We start from the raw sequence: 23,022 nt of genomic DNA, 5'->3' as shown, positions 1-23,022 counted from the left end.
AACAAAAAGTCAAAAACAAGGCTCCGACGGGAAGTCCGTTCTCGTCGTCAGCCGTAAAAATATCAAATGAATTCAGAAGCTGCAACTTTTGAAAAATCGATTTCGAATACATGCTGAAATCCTATGATGCAACAAATATTCAAAATGACAAAGATCAACTTGTTGAGAAAGAGTTGTTGTTACGTAGGCTTGGTTTCTAATAAACTTATGCTTTCCCACATGTTACATGTGTATTTCTTACTGATTGGCAATTGTCTGTATCAAAAGGAAAAATTTTCACATGGGAAATTTCATAGACCCTCTCTTCCCCGAAACTATAGACAGCAACACAACGCAGTAGCATGCCTCAAAAAGAAAATATAACTTGCCAGTCCAACTTTAAGTTGTCACTTTTGCCTGTTTTTGATCTGAAAACGGCTTCAAATCAAAGGCAGTCAAAAAGAACAACTCAAAATTGATAATGCGCAAAGTATAAAGATACGAAGGATATGCTGACTTATAGGTGAGACTGTAAATAAATGACGGTACGAAGAGCTCCAGTTCTTCCTTCAGCTGTAAAAAGTTGTAAAATTGCCAATCAGTTTACTCCAGTTCTTCTTTTTTTATTGATGGAAATGCAAAACATATTATACAAATCTGCAACATAGCATCCAAATTTATACTCTAATAAACATATTAAAACACACAGAATGGATTACATATCTTTACTTTTACATAGTCGACCCAGTCAGTTATAGTGAGACTTACATTATTTATATAAATACACTCGAACTCACTGCAAATAAAATGTAAATGATCTCTGATCTTGGTCTGACATTGAATCCATGAGACTAAATTTGACTGTATTTACCCAAATAATTAAAAGCAGCTTTAGTCATGTCGAATAATATATTAAAGCAATAATACAACATAACATTACCGAGGTTATTGAAACAGTCTATGATCTTTTATTTGGTTGACGATGTGCCGATAAGGCTGAGGCCTCTCACCGTGTGTCACGGGTATCCGGGAAAATCTCCTGAAGCTTGGCGAGAGTAAGACTAAATTCTGGGCCAATCCGTAAACCGATGATACCGTCCAGTAAAGCGCAACGTCCTGGGTTATAGAATAAGACTTGATAATACTATCTTGGGTATTATTCATACGAGAATTAAACGTACGGCGGGCGCATAGGCAGCAACGGGGACCATAACAAGGCAAAAAACTCTCAAAACATTCATCATTGCATTGGACAGCCGGGATGAGGGTCCCACTTTGCTCATCACTTGGATTTGAATGATGGCCAAATTAGTAAGGGCCATGAAAACTGGCAAAATCAATGAATGGTCCACTTCGGTCAGATTGGGGATCCAACCAAACCCACCGGTGCTCAGAGACAAGTAGAGAATCTGAGCATCTAAAATTTGGTTAGGAAAAAACTGTTTGAAAGGACTAACTGTATAAACATACCAATGGTCTGTACAGGAAGCATCATGGCCATGTTTCTGAGTGCTACTGACATGCAGACCCAGAGAGGAATCTGACCCCAGAGTAGGACTGTGGCTTTGAATTGATGGCAATTGTCCCTCTGAATGAGTAGATTCCACTGTTTCTTGGCCTGTACAAGGAAGAGACCAATACAATGAAAATATAAAAATTTCAGTTGAAATGTGACAATGCAGTACAGAAACATGGAAAGCTAGTTTGGCTTTTTTGGCATCCCATTTATACATGATTACTGCTCGGTCAGTCTCTTTCTTGAGATCTTTGAGAATGGCGTCCATTTCTGGTTTTAGGTTTCCCAGTCGGGCATAGATGATGTGCTGGAAGTAGAAAAATAACAAGATCTTGAAAATATTTGGATGTTAAGAAACTAAATTAGTACCTGATAGGCAGCTAAAGGCAATGTGATTGCCAACCTTAGAGAGATGGTTGAGACAACTATTGTGGCCCACCAAGGCAGGTGTGTGTAGTCATGAACAGTTTCAAGGAGATGTTGGGTATTCACGACCCAGCTGGATCCTGAAAGGTCTGAATAAATTTGGCTCAAAAACGTGGTATTTCCTGTAGCAGTGCTGGCAGCCCGACATGATTGTAAAATTAATTGAGATCTCGGCGAATAATGAGTGGTATTAACTAATTTCTTTAATGAGGCCGGAGGGAACAACACGACAGGTTTGATTCGAAACATTGTTTTGATTTATTCGGCAAGAAACTCTTAGAAGAGTTGCCGAACCCTTACCAAAGAGGCAAAGACCAAAGAGCCAAAGACGAAAAATGAAGGAATCAAGGAAGCAGACGACAGTCAGCAGTAACCCAGGATTGTGTGATCTATTGCAACAACAGCATTATTGTGTCATTTTGCCGTGTGCCGCGCGCCGTGTGTATCATTTCGTCAGACCAAAAAGGCCCAAGTTTCATTGGAATAAAGTTCTTATTAACGGCAGCATCGACCATCGAGATGGTGAATTAATGGTGAGTTTTTCAATCGAATTTCCTTGGCATTGTACCTGGCCTCTGGGTTAACGGTGAGGGCTGGGGATATTTTGAAGCACCCGAGCCATCCGAAGTATCAAGTAAGAAAAATAAAATAAAAAAAACAAAGGAACAGGAACAGAGCGTGAGTTCGTGACTAGTTGGTAAGCTTCACTGGTTTCTCGTTGCTGTGGGATAATAAGACGAAAAACAGGAAAAAGAAAAAAGAACGCACGGTACAAGTCTGCAGTACATGACGTCTAATAACTGTTTATTTCTTTTCTCATTAAAAATTAGTTCTACGGATGCAAGTCTCGTATATCTTCGCCTGATGGTTTTCTTGTCAAACCAACAACAACAGTTCCCCAGTTCGATAAAATTGAGTTTATAAGATCGAACCCAAATCGAAAGTTTGTCTTTGTCCACCAAACGAGGAAATCCTACTCGAACATTTTGATGTGATCCTCGGTAGGTTCTTTTTAAAAAGCTTTCGACTGGTCTCAACTTCACGGTAAGTTACTTTAATGATTAGAAGTACATTTTCTGCTGGAATTTGATTCATATGAGTACTGAAAGCGCTTTACAAATTGAACCCTTCAGAAAGTACCAGTTTTATTAAATGAATATTAGTTCGCCTAACAAGAAATGATTATTTGGCTAGGTGGGATTGAAAGCCGAACGGACGAAATATTTTAAAGGAGCCATAATCCTGGAGCGGACCCGAAATGGACCTTTAATCTTGCCACGAACTTTTGCTTTTCGCCGACGCTCGAATCAGTCAATACCCTGACACTGGTGAGTTCACGTTCGTATTATATCAAAATTGGTTGTAACTTTTTGATTTAGTGCATAACGCAAATTTAAATTCTGCAGGCAACTGTGGATGATTAAAGCAATGGATACCAGCCGTCGAGCCGTGCTTGGCTGCTGACCAGACGTTTCCACAAAGACTGCGACTGCGCTGTAACGGGAAAGCGGATATTGCAGCACCGACGGATCCGACGAGGATGACTGCAAGTCTTTTGGACATTTTAACACGATGCGCATGATCTCCATCTACGTAACTATTTCACGAATATTTCGCTTCTCGCCGCGCAACCGATAAAGAAAAGAAGTTGATTGACTTTTGATTTCCTCTCTATGCAGGAGAGCATTGTTGCTATATGGAAGCCCTAACGGAATACGCCTATCGAGCCAGATTGCGTGACATCACCGGAAGGAGTGTCGTCGTGGAATAGCATCCGCGTTTTGTCCAAAATGGGCAAAATTATGCGCATTAATAGCAACGGTTTAGCCAACGTTCACCAAATGAATGTAAGATTTGCCAAATCTTTTAAGAAAAATATAGTTGATAATCATAACTTATATTTTAGATTCCTAACGTTTGGGGCTTAATGAAGAATGCACTCGGCTATCCAATGAATTCCGCACTTCCGCATTTGCTTCCGTATCTCAACCTTATTCAGAAATCTGTTTTACAGAATTAAAATAGCAAGGATCAGTACGCACTTTGAAATTATTTTGTGAATATGGGGCAAAACCAGAACTTCGTCAACCAGAAAAAGTTTGCAGATCAAAGGTATTTTGTAGCATTTAGCCATTTAGTCATTTGATAATACTATGATAGCACTAGTAAAAAGTGAAATAACAGCAACGCTTCAATAAGAATAAAAATTAGTTTAACAATTTTTGTAATCACACGGAAATCAGCTGAAAAAACATAGTGGCTGAGCTTAGAAAACAGGGAATCCGTTCCACCATGATGCATTACTTTATGTAGAACTTGCGATTATTTCGGTAAGAGGATGCTTGCTAGCTTAGATGATAGCTTAGCAGCTTAGATGCTTTTAGAAAAATACTTGTGCAGATATTTATGGAATATATAGTTTTACCGAGGTAATTCCCCATAAAATGAAACCGAACAAAACAACGTGAAACAGCCATCGGCACAATGACGCAACGATTTATTTTTACTTTTCACAAACAAAAAAAGACGAACATTTTATGCTAAGACTTTCAATTTCTTGTTATGTACAATCAAGTGCCAAAGTATAATTGTTCCGTCCGTTTCAAGTTGATTAAGTATTTTTATTATTTAAGCATGAATTTTATTTTATAAAAGACAAAGAAAATCGCTTAAAATAAGAAAGTATGGACTTGAATAATCCTGTGAGGAATATTCTCATTCTAGTAATCAAGGAAAATTTGACTTTATATATCGTCAGCTTATTTGTTGTATTGATTTACTTTTATTTATTACGAAAAGTGAAGAAAGGGAGAAGGCGGAAGAGATGACGCAAGGGCGACAAGGCCTGTGGCGAAAAAGAACATTGAACTCGGTATTCATTTGATATTTGAAGCCTTTAAATGAGGACTAATACACAAAGCGTCTTTTCTTTAAATAGCCGTTGTTCTCGCACTCGACAACATCGTATTTTGCTTGTTGCATCTATCCAAAGGTAAGTTATTTTTTTCCTGCAATCTCATATTCTCTTTGGTTATTGTTATTTTTTTTTAAATAATGAAAAGTGATTGGAATGTTTTATTCAAGGCAAAAAAGTTTGTCGATTTGAAAAATGGATCGGAAAATTTTGATTGTCGCAGCTGTGATGGCATTCATATTGACGGTGCTCATTAACGGCGTTCATAGTCATACATTTAATCTTGGTTCTTGTCCTCGAGTTGAGCCAGTCATTGATTTTGACATGTCAAAGGTTAAGTTAGAAAACATCTCATCGTGTATATCGTGTATATATATACTGAAGAGGAATAGGAACTGATTTATAATATTTTATTTGATTGATTTCCTAGTTTCTTGGAGGTTGGTATGTCATACAGAAATTTTCAACAGCTTCCTCTTGCTGGATATACGATTTTAATGGCAACAATTCCGATCATTCACTAAAAATTGTCCAGTCACGCAACCATGTCGCTCTGGATACCATTGGTCTAGACAACAATTATCGTTACACTGGAGCACTAGTATGTTCTGATTGCGTGATGAATTTGTTTTTCAGTCAATTTAATTATTTATATTATTTTAACCGAGAGGATGTCCCTGATTCGAATCAACCCGGCTTTATGTGTGTGCGATTTCCGATGAGTAAGGAATCTCTTTTGAAAATTAACGTTTGTGACCAAAAGTTGTGTATCATAACGGGAATAGTCAAATTAGGAATATTGCTCACAATAAAGGTTTGGCAGGCAAGGCTGATTATATGTAGTATTCGCAACGGATTACGAAAATTATGGAGCTATTTATACAGCTGTCAAAGCATTTTATTCGGCCATCGTCGTTCCGCTTCCATCCTTTCCCGTCGCCCGACTTTGGATCAACCACAAATCAACAAGGTTTGTTTCATCTTAAATAATCTCTACACTTGAAAAACTTTTTTTCCCTTATTAAACTTATTGCGCAACCGTAGATTCGTTCAAAACTGGAAAGCTTCGGTGTGAATCCTCACGACTTTTCCATTATTGACCATTTAGATTGCAAGTTGCTCCCTTCGATAAGTCTACTGAACGTCGAAGTCAACCCTCATACTTTCAGTAGAGGAGAGCGGACCCAAACCGAACAAAAAACCTATTTTAGTCATAAATAGTTCCGTGAGATAAAAGACTGGGTAATGGATGTATGATGTTAATTGATTCACAAATTTGTATTAAAAGGGTGGGAAAAGGCGCACACTGTAAAACAAAAAGGATAAATGTGGCTCGAAATGTGGTTTTCAATAATTCTGAAATACAAAAAGAAAAGCGGGTAAAGCTTCGAACAAGGATTCAACTTCCATCAGACCGTCATCTGGGTTGATTTAATATTAGGGCCCTGCAATTCGTAGGATTGAGTCACGCGTGATTGCTGCGCTCTTGAGCAGAGCTTTGTGCTGCCGCTTTGTACTGCCTCTACTTGCGACACCGATAAACAAATGCAAAGAGGCTTACTAATTCATCGGCGGTCAACTCTTCCTTCGAAGCAGGGTCAGGATGTAACAGCTAGTCAACTTCACGCATCAGGTGTAATTGTGTTTCATGGGCGAAATCTTGGAGACGACAACGGGTAGCAATAAAATGGCGTGACGTGCAGTTGCACGAAATGCTGGTCCTCTGGTGTTAAGTGAGAATTTCGTCCCTTCTTTTGCGCACGAACGTTGGGCGTTTTGTGTTATCTGAGAGCAACTGATCCAGCACACAGCACGATCAGAAAATATGTGTGATGCATTGGCGATGATGACGAGCCGAAACACTGGCTTTGCAATAGGAAAATTTTCGGATCGGAAACAACGCTTTGCCCCTGGGCTAATGAGGAGGTGGCAAATTCCCATCGGATCGCATGGTTGGGACTTGGCAGAAGAGAAGTTACGACAATAAGATGCATTTCCTGACACTTTTCCAATAATTATTCATGATAAGTACCACAATTTCGTTTTTCAATTTGTGAGCCTTTAACAGCGCTCATTATAGAACATGCCTATTTCATTAATTCAATCTTCTTTCAATGGGTCGGGTCTAATTGACGCAAACCGGAAGTAAATAGGTTACATTTGTCAACTTAAATTGGTCTAATTGTTATGAATTTTTTCAAAAGTATTCGTACTGTTATATTTAGGGTTGGATTCGATCCCCGCAGCTGATGACTTTTACCTATATTTCCTTGCCAATTCTTGCTACCCAAGCAGAATGAATATTGCAAGAAGTTGACTAATAAGATCAAAGGTATTTAGTCGCAATTACTCACTTAATAATACGGTCATGGATAGCAGTCCACCAACAAAGCGAAATAACAGAAGTGCTTGAATAAAAAAACGAGGTAAAAAATTATGTATAATCACACAGAAATCAGCTGAAAAAAATTATGTGGCCAGAAAGACAAACAAAACTTTTTTTTGTGAAAACCGGGCTCCCGATTAATTCAGCATTTATATGAGATACGAAGCTACACGCTACACGCATTACCTCTCAATTCGCAAATCGTCGAGTGATTCAGAACTTTGAATTAATACTAAGGAATAGACAACTGTTAAGATTGCAATCCAGCCTTTCATTAAACTAGATTAAAGTAAATAAATGTAACTTATTCACGAACAATCCAAATTATAGCGCGGATTTCAAGAAGTCAGGAATATAGTATTCTTAACCTTTCCCAATTAACTAAGAACGAAATTGCTGTCTTGTTCCCTAACTTAACACAATGCTCTATAAATTTAGATGCTTGAAGGTTATTCATTCGATTAGTAGAGCAGCAGACGCGTAGCTGACTGACGAGTCGCTAAAGGAGCGGCATTGACTCGATTGAGCATAATCCACAAACTTGAGTGACATTTTCAAGCCGTTTGTGGTTTGACGGATATGATCTATCATCTATAAAAATAGATAACAATTAAAAAACTTCACTAGTCTGACAATACAAGATTTTTTACATTTAACAGGACTCCGATTGGATGTCTACCGCATATGGTATTGCCGTATTTTTTTAAATATTCGGTGAATCCAGCCGTATCCAGTGTTTCAATGATGGACATACCCTGTTCATTTATGGCACAGTAAATATTAGTAAATGAGAAGGGAAAAACGATTATACTTCTCGATCTAGCCTTTGGATAGACTGGAAAATTTCTCCGCATGCTTTGTCATAGTGGGTGTAACGAAATCGTTGACCCCAGTGGCAAAAATCCGATGAAACGACGAAACAGTTGTTGGGGTCCGCGAGATACTTGGAAAGGAGTCTTCCGTAGTGGGTTTCACGTTCCGGAGACAGCGATCCAACCAAAATTGGGACAATGGTAAAATCTCTGTGACTAAAAAAACAGCAAGATATTTGAAAATGAACAACATTGCAATAATTTGCATGTGAAGAATTCTGATTGCAATAAATTCACATACTTTTCAAAAACTTTGGCAATATAAGGCAGATGCATTTCAATGCTATGCTCATCTTCATCTGTTTCCAGATTCATCCACTCAAAGCAGCCAGTACCCTGTAGTTCTTTATACACTAAAAATAATACAGACTAAATATTTTCCCTTACAAAATTGTGAAATATAAATTTACCCTGTGTATCAATGGTGAGATCATAAAATGGAGTGCGGTATTTGGCTACAGATGAGAGGGCACATCCAGACAGCCTTACATGATGGGAAGGCCCTAGAATAAAGACACGTTTCCTGTTCCAACAACATACACACTGATGGGAAAATAAAAGGTAAAAAAATTTTTGAGGCTTATTTTTACACATTTGTAGGATCAATCTGTTTGTATGCAAAACCTGCACAAGATCCGCAATAACGATAGCCAGCATGCCTGTGGTAAAATAATAAACAGCTTTTGTTAATTTTCGCACAGGAGAGACTTTCACAAATTTATATTTTATTGATAGAAGTAAAAAAAAAATAATCATTTAAAAAACTTACGGTGCAATGATAGCCCTTGCTGGTCCATGTGAGAAATTGGCTGCATCTAGCCACCCATCGAGTTGACGACCAAGTTCCTTAGCTAGGAAAGGGTAAATATGATAAACAACTAAAATATGATGTTTTTCCATTTAAACAAAGGAACAAAGATGTGTCAATATTACCCGAATCAGAATACCAGCTGCCAGCGTGGGATGCTTTTCGTACGGACATGTTAAAAATAACCCTTTTTTACGTAATCTTTAATCTAAAGGATATCACCAGTTCTATTCTCGATTAAAATTATTTAAGAATAGTCCTATTTCCTAACCCACCTAGCAGTGTACCACCACTGTACACAATGCAACCAGCCGTCCTTCTCACACAAGTGATTGAGGATTGGACCATTGGGGGGTGAAAGCAGACCGACCGAAAGCAATCAACGATGCGAAAAATTAACTATTACAGAAATCGAAAATTCCAGGAAAAGTTACATGATTTTTATTTTTAAATTATTTTTTAAAAATCCTGATAGATTTTTTAAAGCTTTTTATAGGCATTAAATCAATTTGAATGAAATTTTAAATCAGTGGCAGCTATCGGCCTATCGCCTGAAAGAATCGAGTTATAACGATGTCAACAAAGAATTGACAGAAGGGCACATGCTGATTTGCTTAGTTATACGTACGTAAGACCATCGTTTAATGCTTGTTGATGAAAACAATATTGGTTTCTTGTGTAATAACGGTGAGTAAAACTTTTAAGAGTGTGAAGCTAGTTTTCGCTGTATATAAAATACTTGTTTTCACCGATTTCAGCTCTTTTTCCAAAATGGATTCAGATGACGACTACATTGTCCAACAGTTCAGCGATGAAGGAGGCATCGATTCGAGCGATGACGATGAAATGGTTATGAAAGAATTTTACAAGCAATCAGAGTCTGGGGGAAAAAAGTCGTTGAAAGATTTTCAGGCTGAAATGAACAAGGAATTGGAGCTTCGTGTGGCAACTTATCTTGAGAAAGAAAAAATTCAAGATCCAACAAAATTTGGGAGTGATGTTAAAACAGAAAGCAAGTCAAGAGATCACTACTTTGACACTGATTCTGAAGAAGATGTCGAAACAGAAGATTCAACAGCTCAAGCACAATCTAATATGGAATTATTTTATGATCCTCAAATGGATCTCAAAGATGAATCCTATGTACAAAAGCAGCGAGACATGTACAGAAAGAAATTCAAGAATCAGGCCAAGCCCAAACTTTTACCTAACAGTGATGCGGTGTTGAACTGCCCTGCATGTTTTACAACTTTATGCCATGACTGTCAGAGGTAATTATACGACCTGCTTTTTAATTAATTACATCATAAGACTTTGCTGAATCTCTTGTATTGACTGAATGTTAACCTTGTAGGCATGAAACTATCAAAACACAGTACAGGGCTATGTTTACTTTTCATTGTCAAGTAGACATGAGTGAGGTGATGAAAATTCCTCTGCAGTCACAGAAAAACCGTTCCAAGAAGACGGCGTCAGATGAACCTACTTTCAGTGGGTCTGAAGATGTTTATCATCCGGTACGGTGTTCCACGTGCAACACACATGTGGCTATGTTTGATAGTGATGAAGTGTATCATTTTTTCAATGTCGTTACGAGTCATTGAATAAAGTCCCGTCTGTTATTATTTTTGTCAGTGTGTTGTTAAACTTGTGTGTGCACTTAAAGTTATTGTAATAAGAAAATCAAGAGTCTTCGAGGACAAAAATTTTGTGTAATCGCCACACATCAAAAGGGGGAGGAGAGGAAGTCACAATTTCTTTTCATGTGAAAAGAAAATAAAATAACGGAAGGGTCAGTGGGCAACGGTTCACACACCCAAAAGTAATATTCCGCACTGTGCGAACAAAACATGGGATTTTTTTAACCAAAAAACTAATTAATGATGTGAAACGCTGTAAAACGGGTGGGAATCAAATGATTAAGAGGAATATTTATTCAAAATAATTCCTGTGTGTCTGTGTTATCCAATCGACTCGGCTACCATCAAACCCCTATCCCAGATCCCTATCGAATTCGAAATTGGAAAAGATTTGCACAAAATAGCCTCAAAAAAGGGGAAAACGCAAAAGCATCAACAGTATGGGGGGAACGAAAAATTATACCCACAAAGAAAAACGCGAAAGAAGACGAGACCCAAAAATCAATGCACAAAGATTGAAAAAACGGGAAAGGGAGGAAGTCCACGTCTATTAATTTTTTTTAAGTGGACAAAATTGGTTGTGTTTTATCGAGGAAAGAGGTTGGGCGGATATAACACACCACAAAGAATTTGAAAATAATTTGGTTGTTTCTAGGGCTCGAAGATGAATGTGTCTCAGTCATCGAACGGATGGATTTTTCTAATTTATGGGATAAAAGTTCGGAGGGGAGGAGGAATACAATGAAGAAAAACATTCAAAAATAGAATGAAGAAAACTGGCCGACTCCAAACATAAAAAATTCTTCCTGCTTTTTTTTTCACACTCGGCAGATTCATCTAGAATACTAATTCTATCAAAGAATGATGGGCTTCTTTTTCTGCCATTCTCTCACACCACTACCCAGCTCAGCCGTTGCTCGATTTTGTGTACAGATGGTTCAAAAACAACGAAAATTTAAGGGATGAAAAAGAGCAAAACTAGACACAAACGATGAAGGTTGAACCAAACAAGTTTTTTTTTATATGAACGAAAGGGTAAAAACGAGAGGAAGGGTTCTGGTTGATGGTGAATGTATCGAATTTCTTCTACAGCTGACGAAAAAATCACTTATTTTTTTAAGACAAATAATTCCCCATGTTATGTTTTTTTTTCTTTTCTTAATCTGCCGATTCGTATTCTGTTTTAAATTAACTTGGTCCAGTATTCCATCCCCGAGCAGCACGGCAGTTCACAACACTACACTGGACGAGCGCAGCTTATATGCATGGGAACCAAAGTGTTTTTAGACAGTAACGTTGACGTTAGTTTTTTTTTACACACAAAATATTTTTAAAAAAGCAAAAAAAAAAGGAAAAAAAAAACTATTTGAAACAGAAATCTGGTGATGTTATTTTCCCTTCACAAAATGGATGCCGCCCTCGAAAGATCAATGACAACTGGCTTATTTTCTTTTTTTTTTTTTCTTTTTCTTGTTTTGCGTATCGTCAGCCGGGTGTTGTTGTAGTCTTACAAACAGTTGCTTTGAAAAGTATGGTACGTTTTGTTGTTGATTGTTGTTTCGGTAAACACAACCACGTCCACGCTACACACGGCTCACTGGGGAAGGGGCACGACACCGCAGGATTTATTCATTTCGAGGTCATCATGGTCACGAATTCTGCAAAGATAAGAAAAATCGTGTTAGTATCATCGATTCCACTATAAACTAGACAAAAGTGGGGGAAAATAGGAGTTGTCCTGCATCGACTATCAAATTTTAAAACGTCTTGGGAATTCAGGTCACATATTAAAGGACCAGGTTGGACTGAATCTTTACGACGAAAGACGATGAATATTTTAGAGGTAACGCGCTAATTTCGGTTTAAAATCGATGCATCATCATGTTTCTAACACCAAAACTGTTTGTGAATGCCTCCAAAATCAGATTAAAATCGGATTAGGTTAAGCCATGGTTGTTAAATAGAAAATTTATAATTGAGTTACGTTGTCACATTGACATTTGTCACAGAGTCTAGAAATTATGCGTCTGTGTACCAACAGAATATTAAAGGTGCGTCTTTGATAGTTTCTAGACACATGGAACCAAAAGCAGCTTTTTAAATTAATATTTCTACTTCCATATTCCACATTATTTTTTGGTCCATCTGGGAAAGTATGGGACCCGCACGTGCATGCAAGAACCTCCCTAAAAATGTGGATATCTGACTATTTGTAAATGCAGGGCTTAGTTAAAAATCTAAGGGTTTAACAGGCGGACAGACGATGTCGACTGCGATAAAAGAAAATTGGATGCAGGTGAGCATGACATATCATAGTTTTTACCTTCATAGTTAACTTGGCCGTCTCCGTCGATGTCAGCTTCGCGAATCATTTCATCGACTTCTTCGTCGGTCAACTTTTCTCCTAGATTGGTCATGACGTGCCGGAGCTCAGCAGCTGAAATGAAACCATTGCCGTCCTTGTCAAACACACGGAAGGCTTCTCGAATCTCTTCCTCGCTGTCGGTATCTTTCATTTTGCGAGCCATCATCGTCAGAAACTCGGGGAAGTCGATTGTTCCGTTACCTTTGGATTAGAATGATAAGAACTACATTAGATTTCTGTATGATTAGAAACAAAATGAACAATAAGAAATGAACGTGGTTCAAAACAATTTTCATTGATATTGAAAACATGCAGCCAGTATTCTCATTCAAGAAAAGTTCTGCGAGCAGAGAGCAGATATTTCAGGAAGTCTTTTGACTGCCAAGAATCAAGCAGTCAAGCCACTTAAGCAGCAAAAACAAACTTGTCAGAATACTTGATAATCTATTGGAGTTGCAATAAATTAGAAAAATTGAATAATGTGTGTACCATCAGCATCAACTTCATTGATCATGTCCTGGAGTTCAGCTTCAGTGGGGTTCTGTCCAAGCGACCTCATGACAGTTCCCAACTCTTTGGTGGTGATGGTGCCGTCACCATCTTTGTCAAACAAGGAGAAGGCTTCCTTGAACTCAGCAATCTGTTCTTCTGTCAACTGGTCAGCCTGTAGAGGTACAAATGTTTCTGGTTAATATAATTGTCTTGAGAATTCCAAGACATTTCAACATGAGTAATAAAGAGAGAGCCTTGATTGGTATTAACATTGCTCAAACCAGACTGTGTAAATTTGCCCTGAATAAATCTAGCAGTACCAACTTTCTCTTTACTACTGGCCTTGTCTGGTCAGTGTGCAACCATATTGTTTGAGAGCTTCAAGTCTGGTTGTGTGCCGAGCTTAAATTGACGTGTGCAGCAGCAAGCTGTTACGAGCTACTCCAAAATTAGAAAAGAAAGAAGCATTCGACATTTCGAGGGCGATGACGGCCAAATTGCCCCCTGTTTCAGTACAACGAGCCGGCAATGTCAAAAGCGACAACTATCTGAGAAGAAAATAGGAAAAAAGAAAAAAAAAAAGAAAAAGGTCGTTTGATTTTACTTCCCCCTCCCCCCGACCCACCCGACTCTTCTCCAGTCATAAAATCTATATTTCCGTCAAGTGTAGGCTAGGCACTAAAAATGGCGGAATTTTCGTGTGCCGGTTGGGAGAGGATGCCGACGTGGAAGTACTTACCATAGTGGATATTATTGGATGAAATAGAGAGTTGTCGGGGAAAAAAACTAAGTTATCCTGGACGACGGGGCAGGAGAGAGAGCAAAGGCGGTACCACAACGAGCAGCGACGGGGGACGTTCACCAAGCACAACAGACGACAGCCAACTGAGCCGAATGCTCGGAGGAAGAGAGAGAGTGGGAAAAGAGGCGGGGCCCGACTAGAGGCGCCACATGCACATTGCGGAGAGGAGGAAGAAGCCCTTTTCTCTCTCTACGTATATTGACCGGGTATAGCGCAACCTTCTTACTATTTCGAATCCTCAAAAAATAAAATAAGTTGACTTTTTTTTTTCTCTCCTTCTTTTACCGTAATTCTTTTTCTAGACTTTCAAAATCGGGAGTCATTGAGCAATGCGGTGGTACACACACACACACCGTCAGGGACGGATCAACTCCGATACAAGTTGTCATATGGCCGTCCCAGCGTCGCAGTAGTATGTATGCAGCACAGTAGACGTCAAGAATGATGAGTATAAGCTCTAAGCTTTTCTATATACCGTCAGTCCATATGAGTTTCGGGTTTTATTATATATATGGAGAGACCATCAGCCCTGAATAGAAATGATATTGCGCTAGAGTGGCGAATGTTATTTGGCGTAATTGCAAAGGCTCGGCGTTATGCTTGACACGCTTCAGTGCGAGACGGAATGTTGTTGACCTTGCTGCTGCTGCTGCTGCTAAACTATACACATGTCTTCTCTCAAAGACATCCTATATATGCGTGGGCTATATTGGTTGCCAATGTTATAAATTCGTACCAACTCTCAGACCGGAAATAAATTCGACCATTGTTACAGGGCACCCCTGTGGGTAAAGTTGGGGTTTTTTTTTATAAAAGAAGTCTAGCCACCAAACTAATAGAAAATCTACATCCTTTTCAAAAGGCTAGAGTAAACTCGCACACTATGGGAAATTCTTGATTTTGTAACTTTCACTTTATACATCCGCCTTGGAGATGTAACATCAAAAACGAAAGTGAGATGTTTCAATGAGAAAATATCATCAAATGAAAGCTATTATTGTAGTACGAATAATGGGATCTATTCAACTGCGCCCCAAAACGTGTCTTTTGTGTAAAGTGTGTACGTATTTATTCATTTTCATTTCGAAACCAAATTCCGACTTAACGTTTCAATCAATCCGCACAAAGTAGCTAAAGTTGAAAAAGTTGGCGCACACACACACACGGGGAAAAAAGGGAAGGAAACGGAATAATGTGCAACTTGTGTTTGCCGTTAACTGAATTATGCCGAAATATCTGAGTGTAAAGTCAAATATTTAAATTCCATCATCGTGCAGAAAGTGTTGGGTGCTGCAGACTTTTCAAATGTAATGCAATTAACTTTCCGCATTGGTACGACATCGCGCCAGTGAAAATAAAAAAAAGGTACGCGACGAATTCGTTCACGCAAGTCAATAAAATGGGAAAAGTCATTGGTAAAATCTAATTTCTATTTGCGGCGGACAAATCAAATCGACGCGAGACCAAAAAGGGTCGGGCGGGTGGGGGGCGATCACCACGGAAATTGTTTTCACTGGTCTTCTTGTTACACGCTGTAAAACTCTGTACGTTAGAAATTCCCCTGGGAACGGCGGCTGGTCCAAAAAATAAAGAGTCAACCGAAAAGAGAGATGACGATTCAGTTGGAAATTCATACAATTAATTCTTTGTTGAGCGTCCAATCCAACATCTGCACTTCCGACATGTCGAGCAAATGTCCATTAGCTACAGTGTTTTCCCCCCTCTTTATTTTTCCGTTGACTCTCGTTTTGTTCGGGCCGTTCAATATTATGAGAGTCACGCGATCATCCCAGCGAGTGCGAGCCCGGTGTGTGTGTGTGAATTGTTGGTGTGTTTGTCGAAGCCAAATGGAATATAACTACGACGAGCTATATAGTACACACACACACAGCCGGCAGCCATGTCGACTGCAGCAGCAGCAGCAGCGGGCAGGCTTGGTTAATAATAGGGCCTTTCAACCTCGCCTTTTCTGCCATTAGACTGTCGGCTAGCGCCACCACAACTCCTTGAGGCTACCACCACCACCACTCTCGCTATCTGGTTGGCTGGCGAACGTACTGCATCGCGCCCGTTTTATTTTTCCTTTTTCTTTTTTCTTTTTTACTTTCCCATCCCGCAGCTCACTTTCCACCCATTTCCCCCCCACTTCCGCGTAGGGTGGGGTCCGCCGTCGCCTATTGGTCGGCTGGCACCTGCAATGCAGAGTCGACGACACACAACAGAGAGCGAATCACCCAGACTATCAGCCCCGGCTAAAAAATTTTGATTTAACGTCTTTTTAATTCCTTTTTTTTTTCGACTTTCCTTTTATTTACTCAATTTCAGATTTTAACTAAAGAGAAATTTTCTTTTACGACTTAATTTTAAGAAAAAAAAAATAGCTCACTTGAATATCACGACGGCTAGTTCACAGTTTTGAAATAATCACGTAACAAAATATTTCAGGTTAACGAAGAAAATTGAGAAATAATTTTAGAAAAACGAATGATGTCAAGGGAGGAATGCCAATCTAATCCCGAGTTGTTATCTAAATAAAACGCCTGATAAGATGGGGGAAAACTTTGGTTTTACAAGTCGTAAAAATGTAATTGAACTAGAATTTAATTTTGGAGATTATTACAGTTAGCATCGGCTATCTGATCTCTGTCATCTGTTGAGTCTATATACTTTGCATGTCCAGATTAAATATTTAAAGTAAATTTTAAAAGCCAAAGAATCCACATCCGTTTGGTTAATGACTAAAATGTGTCACGGTCCCGTTGTTGTGCCAATTTTATTTATTTGGTTTGAGGTTTTTTCTTCTTTTCTTTTCCGTCATTGCCCCGGCCGTTTCGTCTGTTTGCAGCGCCCTCTCTCGTGTTGTCGCACCTCGTTCCCAGTTGTTGCCGAACCTCATTTCTTTAAAGGAAAGAACGCCATGCAGAAGCAAAACTAGACTACTAGCGGCAACCTATTATTTTTCAACAGGTATTGTTGTATGGGTTATTATTATATCTTACGTCTTTCCACTTTGGGTGGCGTGCTGCTGTTTGCCCCGATGAATATAATCAAAAGTAAACGCATATTTATTTAGTCGAGTCGAGAAAAGGCGATAGCTAGATGTGTGTAATATCGCTGTCGCCACGAGGCGCCCCCTTGGCCCTGTTTTTCCCTGTCAAAGTGGCTGGTGGGTGATGACAGGAAAGGAAAAGTGCAGCCCGGGGAATTTATTTGCCACTTGTTATTTAAGCCCGTTTCGGTATAATATCGTTGCGCGTAGAAAAACAACACCAAGTTTAGGCTGCTGGCCCAGATGGAAGTTTGGCGGCGAAAGTATACATACCGACAGACCCAGAGAATGTCAACCATAAAATATATACCGACGTCTTTGTCGTTGAATAACTCTTCTTACAATTAGAAATGATGTCTAGTTTAGTTATACGAAAAGAAGTATTGATAGGGAATTATGAGTTTTAGAAAAGAGCTGATGAGCGCCACCTGTCTCCCGTGTAAAAACTGCCCAAATATGTCTATGGCAGACAAGCAAAAACCCGTTCCTGTGTCGTGACAAATGGCTTTTTTTTTAAAAAAAAAGAAGAGCATGTTAAGAAAGAAAAAGTCGTTTGATTTTATGTTCTCTCTTGTCGCCAATCTTTTGTTTGGGCCGGGGTTTAAAAATAAAAATAAAACCTTAAAAAAGAAGAAAACGACACGAAAAAGTGTTGAGAAAATATCACGGCATGAAACTTGTGATTTTGCGCTAAATGTGACGAAAGAAAACGGAGCGCCCAGGAGACCCTGGGCGGCTGTTGTGTGCGTGTAGAATATAGAAGAAGAAGAAGAAGAAGAAGGGGCCAAAAAGAGGGGCCCGATCAATAGACTTGGAACTCATTAATAGTCCCGCCCGGCGCACACTCCCTGCTCTGCCACCAAGGTGTGTGCTCTCTAGTAGTAGCTACTAGCTAGTAGAGAGTATTGGGTGGGCCGGGCTGGGCCGGCTCCTATACCAGCTGATGGTTCTATAGATCCTATAAATTCTTCTCTTCGTCTATGTTTTTTGCAGAGGGTTTATCTTTTAGTTACTTATAGACAATATTCAACCATTTTTCTTCGAGACACTTCCCAAATGGCCCGCATATGCACACATAATGTATGCGCATCGCATTTAAATTATTCATCCGCAGATAATCAGGGTTTATTGTTGGCGGTATACACTGACGCAGCATCTTTTTTCCCAGCCGCCCTGTGCTGTAACCTGATTGATGCTGAAACAATAAGTCAATAAATAGCGCATCGGCAACTATACACGATTTAGAATTACAAGGGAAACCCACAGGCGAGCGACGCCGAAAAAATAATTAGTGAAATAAATTCCCAATTCCCGTCTGATCGATTTACGACACTGTCCACGCCGGTTCTTACGTACAGCATTGTCACGACCGCGATATCTATCAGCCATTTCCTCCCGGGAAAAATCAGAAAGAAAAAGGAAGAAAAATTTTCGCTCACTCGACGACAAACGCTCGTCTGCATCGTGATCGACCTTGTCTCCTCTCTCTCTACGTATAGTATAGAACTGACGAGCCATCGATTTCTTCCGGCAGCAGATGCAGTCATAATCCGCACTAGATGGAACGTCAGCAGAAGAAGAAGAGTATAGACATTCCCCAGTCCAGATTACACACAACAACCTATTCGAGACTGTCTATGCATGTTTTAGACCTTGCCGTGATGAAACAAAGGTATACTTATGTACTAAATATAAACTCAATCCAGCGTGTGTGTAACATTTCCTTTCTGTCATCATCAAAACAACATGTATACCAAGTAGCGGCGCTATACTTTATACTAGTATAGTGGCGGGTATTATAATACGTCATGCCTGGCGTCAAAAGTTCGCCTTGCACATTCATCTTGTTTTCGTATTCTGCCTTGTCGCTTGTATGAGCGGATATAAGATGGAAGACGCGACAACAGCGTGTTTTTTCTTCTTTTCTATTTTGTCTTTCTTTTTTTTTGTCCCGAATCAACTGCCAGTTCCGACACAACGCTGAACATATGGCGCACAAGACTAATGGATCCGACCCATCAACTTAAACCTTTTTTTTTTCTTTTCTTCGCGTTCACGTTATTATTTCCCTTTGGCGTGAAAAATTTGTTTCTTTTTCCAATTCGTCGCAATTTCGCTGCTTCCTATTTGTTCGTTTATCCATTCAAATGGGAGATTCGTAGCCCAGCAGAAGTGTATAGACCATAAGTGCCATCCATAACTCTGACGGAGAGGCGCGATAATAAAGAATAAGTGTGTTTTCTCTTTCTCTCTCAAATCAGGGGTAAAAAAAGCTGTTTTTTACTTTTTCTTGGCCTTTTTATCCGTATGTTACGTACGTTGATAATACATAAATCGTGACCGATCCAAAGAGCGTCTCGCGGAGCCGAACGGAACGGAGATAAAAGATGGGACGCTTTTCGCATTGCAGTAGATCCAGCCAGCCAATACGGTACGTGGATGAGAAATAAGAGCTGCTCGCCGAGTAAAAGCGCGGCCAAGTTTTGATGCGCGCGTCATCTATAGCGGCTAGCGTCACTCTGTTGCAGCTCAGTTGCACTAGTGTGGGCTCCCTCTCTTTTACAGCGACATGTGACTATATACCCTGATATGCTATAGCATTATTATTATTATCATTAGAGTATAAACCCCCCTCACCCTACTGCCGAACGTGAACACGTCTCGGGACAAGTTGGTCGGTTGGGGTGCGCTAGCAGCTAGCTATAGCTCTATAAGCTTCGTTTCACCGCTGCGCCAACGGCTGCTGCTGCTACACCCAAACAACTGTGCTATGCTGTTGAATAACACACACACCTTGCTGCAGCAGGCGAAAGGCGGCACTGGTTGCATCATATCTGTCATGCGGTAGAATGACGGAGACACACACGTCCACCTCCGCAGTATGGGTGTGTGTGATGCAGTGGTACGGCGACATTTATAATGACCACCTTTTCGCTCATGAACGAAACATGTATATTCCACTCTCTCGTCTAGCGCGGGGGAGGTTGATGTACATCAATGAATTAGCGCACTTTTATCTTTGATGAGAATCGCCCTCGCACATTTTTACAGAGTCGAATGAATAAGAGTTAATGTGTAATTTAATAAATTGAATCAACGTCGTTGGGTTCTTTCACGATTTCTTCATTCGATTGTGACATTTGATCTTATCTGATGTTTTGTTTCCTAATAACGCGCTGACGTAATCATTTGATTTGTTATCACCCGGATCAGCCTAAAAGACACAACGTTGGCATTATTTGTTCGTTTTGTTAAAAATTCGTATTCGATACTTTGAGCAATCAAAATGAAGAGAGCTTTTATGTTTAGAAATAAACGTTCTGCGAGCGGGCGATAAATGTCAAGAGAGAATAACTAGTATGAGCCGGGCAAATCATTTAGGAGATTCAGATTTCGATTTCGTTTGTGTCAGATTTAAGTCATCTGAAAATGGCGTAGTAAACAATATTTAGATGAGATCGCGGGGGATGCGATGCAAATGAGAGCTGTCGCTCTTTTGGGAGCGTGGGACCCCGATCTTTTGTTGCGCTCATCTGTAGCTATTTGTAAATCAATGGAGGATTAACGCAGACGACAACAACACACACAGTCTCATTAAAAATTCCACTTTCTTATTGACTCACATCAGCAATTAACAAATTCAAATTTCCCCGTCTCCCCTTTATAGGAATAACTGAATTTTCAGAGGAATTAACTTAGAGTTGCATAAACGATGTCTGCGCCATTTCTTCCATTCTTCTTCCAACACTAGATCTTATAGGACCAGATAACAAATAGAATATTCTACGGACCTTGGTGTGATGGATACCGTTCTATATGGCTGCCTTCCTGTTGGTATATAGTGACACGCCCAAACTGCGAGTCTATATGTGATTTTGATTCAGAAACAAAGAAGAGTTAAACACCACACATGCATCATTGAAACAAAAGAGAAACGAAGGGGATATAAAGAGAAGCGCTGAAACTCCCCCGGCCCAGCTGGCCATATATATTTTCTATGTATGCAAGAGGCGCATTGTTTTATTTCTGTTTAATGTGTTGTGAATGTACACACGAGCAGAGCAACAGTTTCCGGACCGACCAGCCAACCGGACGAGAGACCGACCGCCTGATTTATTTTCTCAATTTGGTGGCTGTTGCTGTTTTTCTCTACTGTCGAGATTTCGGCTCTCTACTTCCCCTCTTTTATTTCATTTTAATTATTTCATGAGCTTTTATTTGTTGATATATTCCCGTGACTGTACTTGGTTATGGATTAGGTTGCCGGTGTGTGTGCGATGCGTTGCGCACTTTTACGACGACACGGTCGATGATTCCCTTTCTGCTTTTTATCTCGTTACCATAGAAACACCCCTCTAGAATCTACATGGATAGCAGAGAGAGAAAAAGAAAAATATTACATCGTACAACACAAAAGAAGAAGAAGAAAATATAGGTGGAAACACACAACAACCGAAAAACAACCAAACGGAAATATTGTCCAGTGTGCCGGACAGCAACAGACCCATCCAGCAGCAGCAGCACAAGGGGAAAGTTAATGTAATTAGTAGGACACGCGAACGGCATCAAACAGACTGGAACAACAGCTATATGCCATACGGCGGATCACAAAAGAATGAAGGGCGGAGATTCAATAATAAAGTTTAGATAGGCTATAAATCCCTTAATCTCCACTGACGGCTTGTGTTTCCAAAATGGCTAAATTCATAATTAGTAGTAGCTCGTTTGAACAATTCGAATCATTATTGGATGATATTAGTGTGCCTAAGATGAATTAGCTAGTCTTTTAACTTGCCTTGACGGATAGTTGAGTCGTCCAACTCTCACGACGGGCTAATTAACTTTTGGAAGTTCTCTCACGCTGCCAATACAAAATATCTTACCTTTTATTTTATTATTATTCTTTTGTCGTGAGACGTGAATATTTTGTGTGTGTGTGTTACATGTCGTGTGTGACGCATTTATTCGCAAATCAAATGTCCATCACCATAATTCAAGGCCGGCAACAACAATCATTCCGTCCCAAAGTAATAGCAGAGTAGCCTTACGCAAACACCCAGCAGCTCGTCAGGAAATATATATCTATCGATTGCTGGCGAGCACAGCTGAGATGAAAAGGACTTTTTTTTCCTTTTTTTCTGCTTTCCAACTCTATTCTGTCAACGCTTATTGAATTTTGCCAACCGCTCCGAGGCAGAAGACCCTACAATGAATAATAGAATAGAATATATTCCAACATATAGCCCCCCCATGTCTGTTTGCCAAATCTTGTATAGTCACTTGGACACGATCCCGCGTCTCTATAGAGGGAGAGCGCCGCCGTATGGTTTCTCCCATTTTCTTTCTTTATTTTTCAAATTTTCTTCTTCTTGTTTTTTGTCTCTTCTTTTATATTATTCTCTCTCCGCTCTATATCCAATGTCCCCTCCCCGTGAACTGCTGTACCAATTTCAGTTTCCCTTCATCGAATGTTATTCGGTCGACTCAGCAGCCCAGCATACCCAGCAGCTAGCGCACAAATCTCCTTTGATTTCCGGAATCGTGTGTGCTGTGTGTGCGCTCCCGCGGACATCCCAGCACGAAACGTCAGCAGCATCGCTCCAGCTAATAATTATTGACAAATCATTCCCGACCAGCAGCAGCTCTCTTATTATACTAGAGTTATAGATAAAAGGTATATAGATGCATTGAGCGTCTAAATCATTCATCATTCCTAGGAATATATATTACACATGATATGATCGCTATGGCAGGTTTTCTCTAATCATTGTAG

At 39.7% G+C, this 23,022-nt stretch overlaps 5 protein-coding genes and 1 long non-coding RNA gene across 25 annotated transcripts; 3 read left to right on the top strand and 3 right to left on the bottom strand.

The window, feature by feature from the left end:
• Positions 1-586: 586 nt before the first annotated feature.
• On the bottom strand, positions 587-2,187 carry LOC124188292 (cytochrome c oxidase assembly protein COX18, mitochondrial-like). Its single transcript, XM_046580815.1, has 6 exons — positions 1,865-2,187; positions 1,665-1,802; positions 1,450-1,597; positions 1,161-1,396; positions 920-1,095; positions 587-840 (listed from the first exon to the last, which is right to left on the bottom strand). The coding sequence occupies exons 1-5, from the start codon at positions 2,168-2,170 to the stop codon at positions 925-927; spliced, it is 999 nt and encodes a 332-aa protein (XP_046436771.1). The 5' UTR covers positions 2,171-2,187; the 3' UTR covers positions 587-840; positions 920-924.
• A 105-nt stretch (positions 2,188-2,292) lies between these two features.
• LOC124188294 lies at positions 2,293-6,231 on the top strand. Of its 18 annotated transcripts, none has more exons than XM_046580823.1 (12): positions 2,294-2,454; positions 2,752-2,922; positions 2,987-3,057; positions 3,116-3,249; positions 3,328-3,514; positions 3,601-3,768; positions 3,828-4,033; positions 4,721-4,793; positions 4,860-4,913; positions 5,266-5,436; positions 5,506-5,805; positions 5,880-6,231. In XM_046580823.1, exons 7-12 carry the CDS (start codon positions 3,984-3,986, stop codon positions 6,054-6,056), a joined length of 825 nt encoding a protein of 274 aa, XP_046436779.1. In that variant the 5' UTR covers positions 2,294-2,454; positions 2,752-2,922; positions 2,987-3,057; positions 3,116-3,249; positions 3,328-3,514; positions 3,601-3,768; positions 3,828-3,983; the 3' UTR covers positions 6,057-6,231. The 18 variants fall into 18 exon arrangements, 9 of the variants coding, with proteins under 9 accessions (XP_046436783.1, XP_046436779.1, XP_046436782.1 ...); XM_046580826.1 differs by lacking the exon at positions 2,987-3,057 and having other exon boundaries at positions 2,752-2,965; positions 5,506-5,557; positions 5,621-5,805; XR_006872275.1 differs by lacking the exon at positions 2,987-3,057 and adding an exon at positions 5,006-5,202 and having other exon boundaries at positions 2,297-2,454; positions 2,752-2,965.
• Positions 6,232-7,471: 1,240 nt separating this feature from the next.
• LOC124188293 (protein MEMO1-like) lies at positions 7,472-9,274 on the bottom strand. Of its 3 annotated transcripts, XM_046580817.1 has the most exons (9): positions 9,177-9,274; positions 9,027-9,109; positions 8,863-8,944; positions 8,684-8,752; positions 8,504-8,616; positions 8,335-8,446; positions 8,033-8,249; positions 7,872-7,976; positions 7,472-7,812 (listed from the first exon to the last, which is right to left on the bottom strand). In XM_046580817.1, exons 2-9 carry the CDS (start codon positions 9,073-9,075, stop codon positions 7,675-7,677), a joined length of 885 nt encoding a protein of 294 aa, XP_046436773.1. In that variant the 5' UTR covers positions 9,076-9,109; positions 9,177-9,274; the 3' UTR covers positions 7,472-7,674. The 3 variants fall into 3 exon arrangements, with proteins under 3 accessions (XP_046436773.1, XP_046436772.1, XP_046436774.1); XM_046580816.1 differs by having other exon boundaries at positions 9,027-9,245; XM_046580818.1 differs by lacking the exon at positions 9,177-9,274 and having other exon boundaries at positions 8,504-8,636; positions 8,718-8,752; positions 9,027-9,047.
• A 169-nt stretch (positions 9,275-9,443) lies between these two features.
• Positions 9,444-10,942, top strand: LOC124188296 (E2F-associated phosphoprotein-like). The gene is made up of 3 exons (XM_046580828.1): positions 9,444-9,588; positions 9,660-10,172; positions 10,256-10,942. The coding sequence occupies exons 2-3, from the start codon at positions 9,673-9,675 to the stop codon at positions 10,503-10,505; spliced, it is 750 nt and encodes a 249-aa protein (XP_046436784.1). The 5' UTR covers positions 9,444-9,588; positions 9,660-9,672; the 3' UTR covers positions 10,506-10,942.
• On the bottom strand, positions 10,594-14,382 carry LOC124188297 (calmodulin). The gene is made up of 4 exons (XM_046580829.1): positions 14,138-14,382; positions 13,396-13,570; positions 12,865-13,107; positions 10,594-12,199 (listed from the first exon to the last, which is right to left on the bottom strand). Exons 1-4 carry the CDS (start codon positions 14,138-14,140, stop codon positions 12,171-12,173), a joined length of 450 nt encoding a protein of 149 aa, XP_046436785.1. The 5' UTR covers positions 14,141-14,382; the 3' UTR covers positions 10,594-12,170.
• Positions 14,383-16,602: 2,220 nt separating this feature from the next.
• LOC124209630 lies at positions 16,603-21,631 on the top strand. The gene is made up of 2 exons (XR_006881008.1): positions 16,603-17,167; positions 21,595-21,631. It is a non-coding gene; the product is annotated as an uncharacterized LOC124209630 (long non-coding RNA).
• Positions 21,632-23,022: the final 1,391 nt, after the last annotated feature.

The sequence above is a fragment of the Daphnia pulex genome, chromosome 2, assembly GCF_021134715.1.
Source record: "Daphnia pulex isolate KAP4 chromosome 2, ASM2113471v1".
NCBI lineage: Eukaryota > Metazoa > Arthropoda > Branchiopoda > Diplostraca > Daphniidae > Daphnia > Daphnia pulex.
The sequence above is the reverse complement of the archived record's forward strand: the minus strand, read 5'-3'. Positions and strand labels throughout refer to the sequence as shown.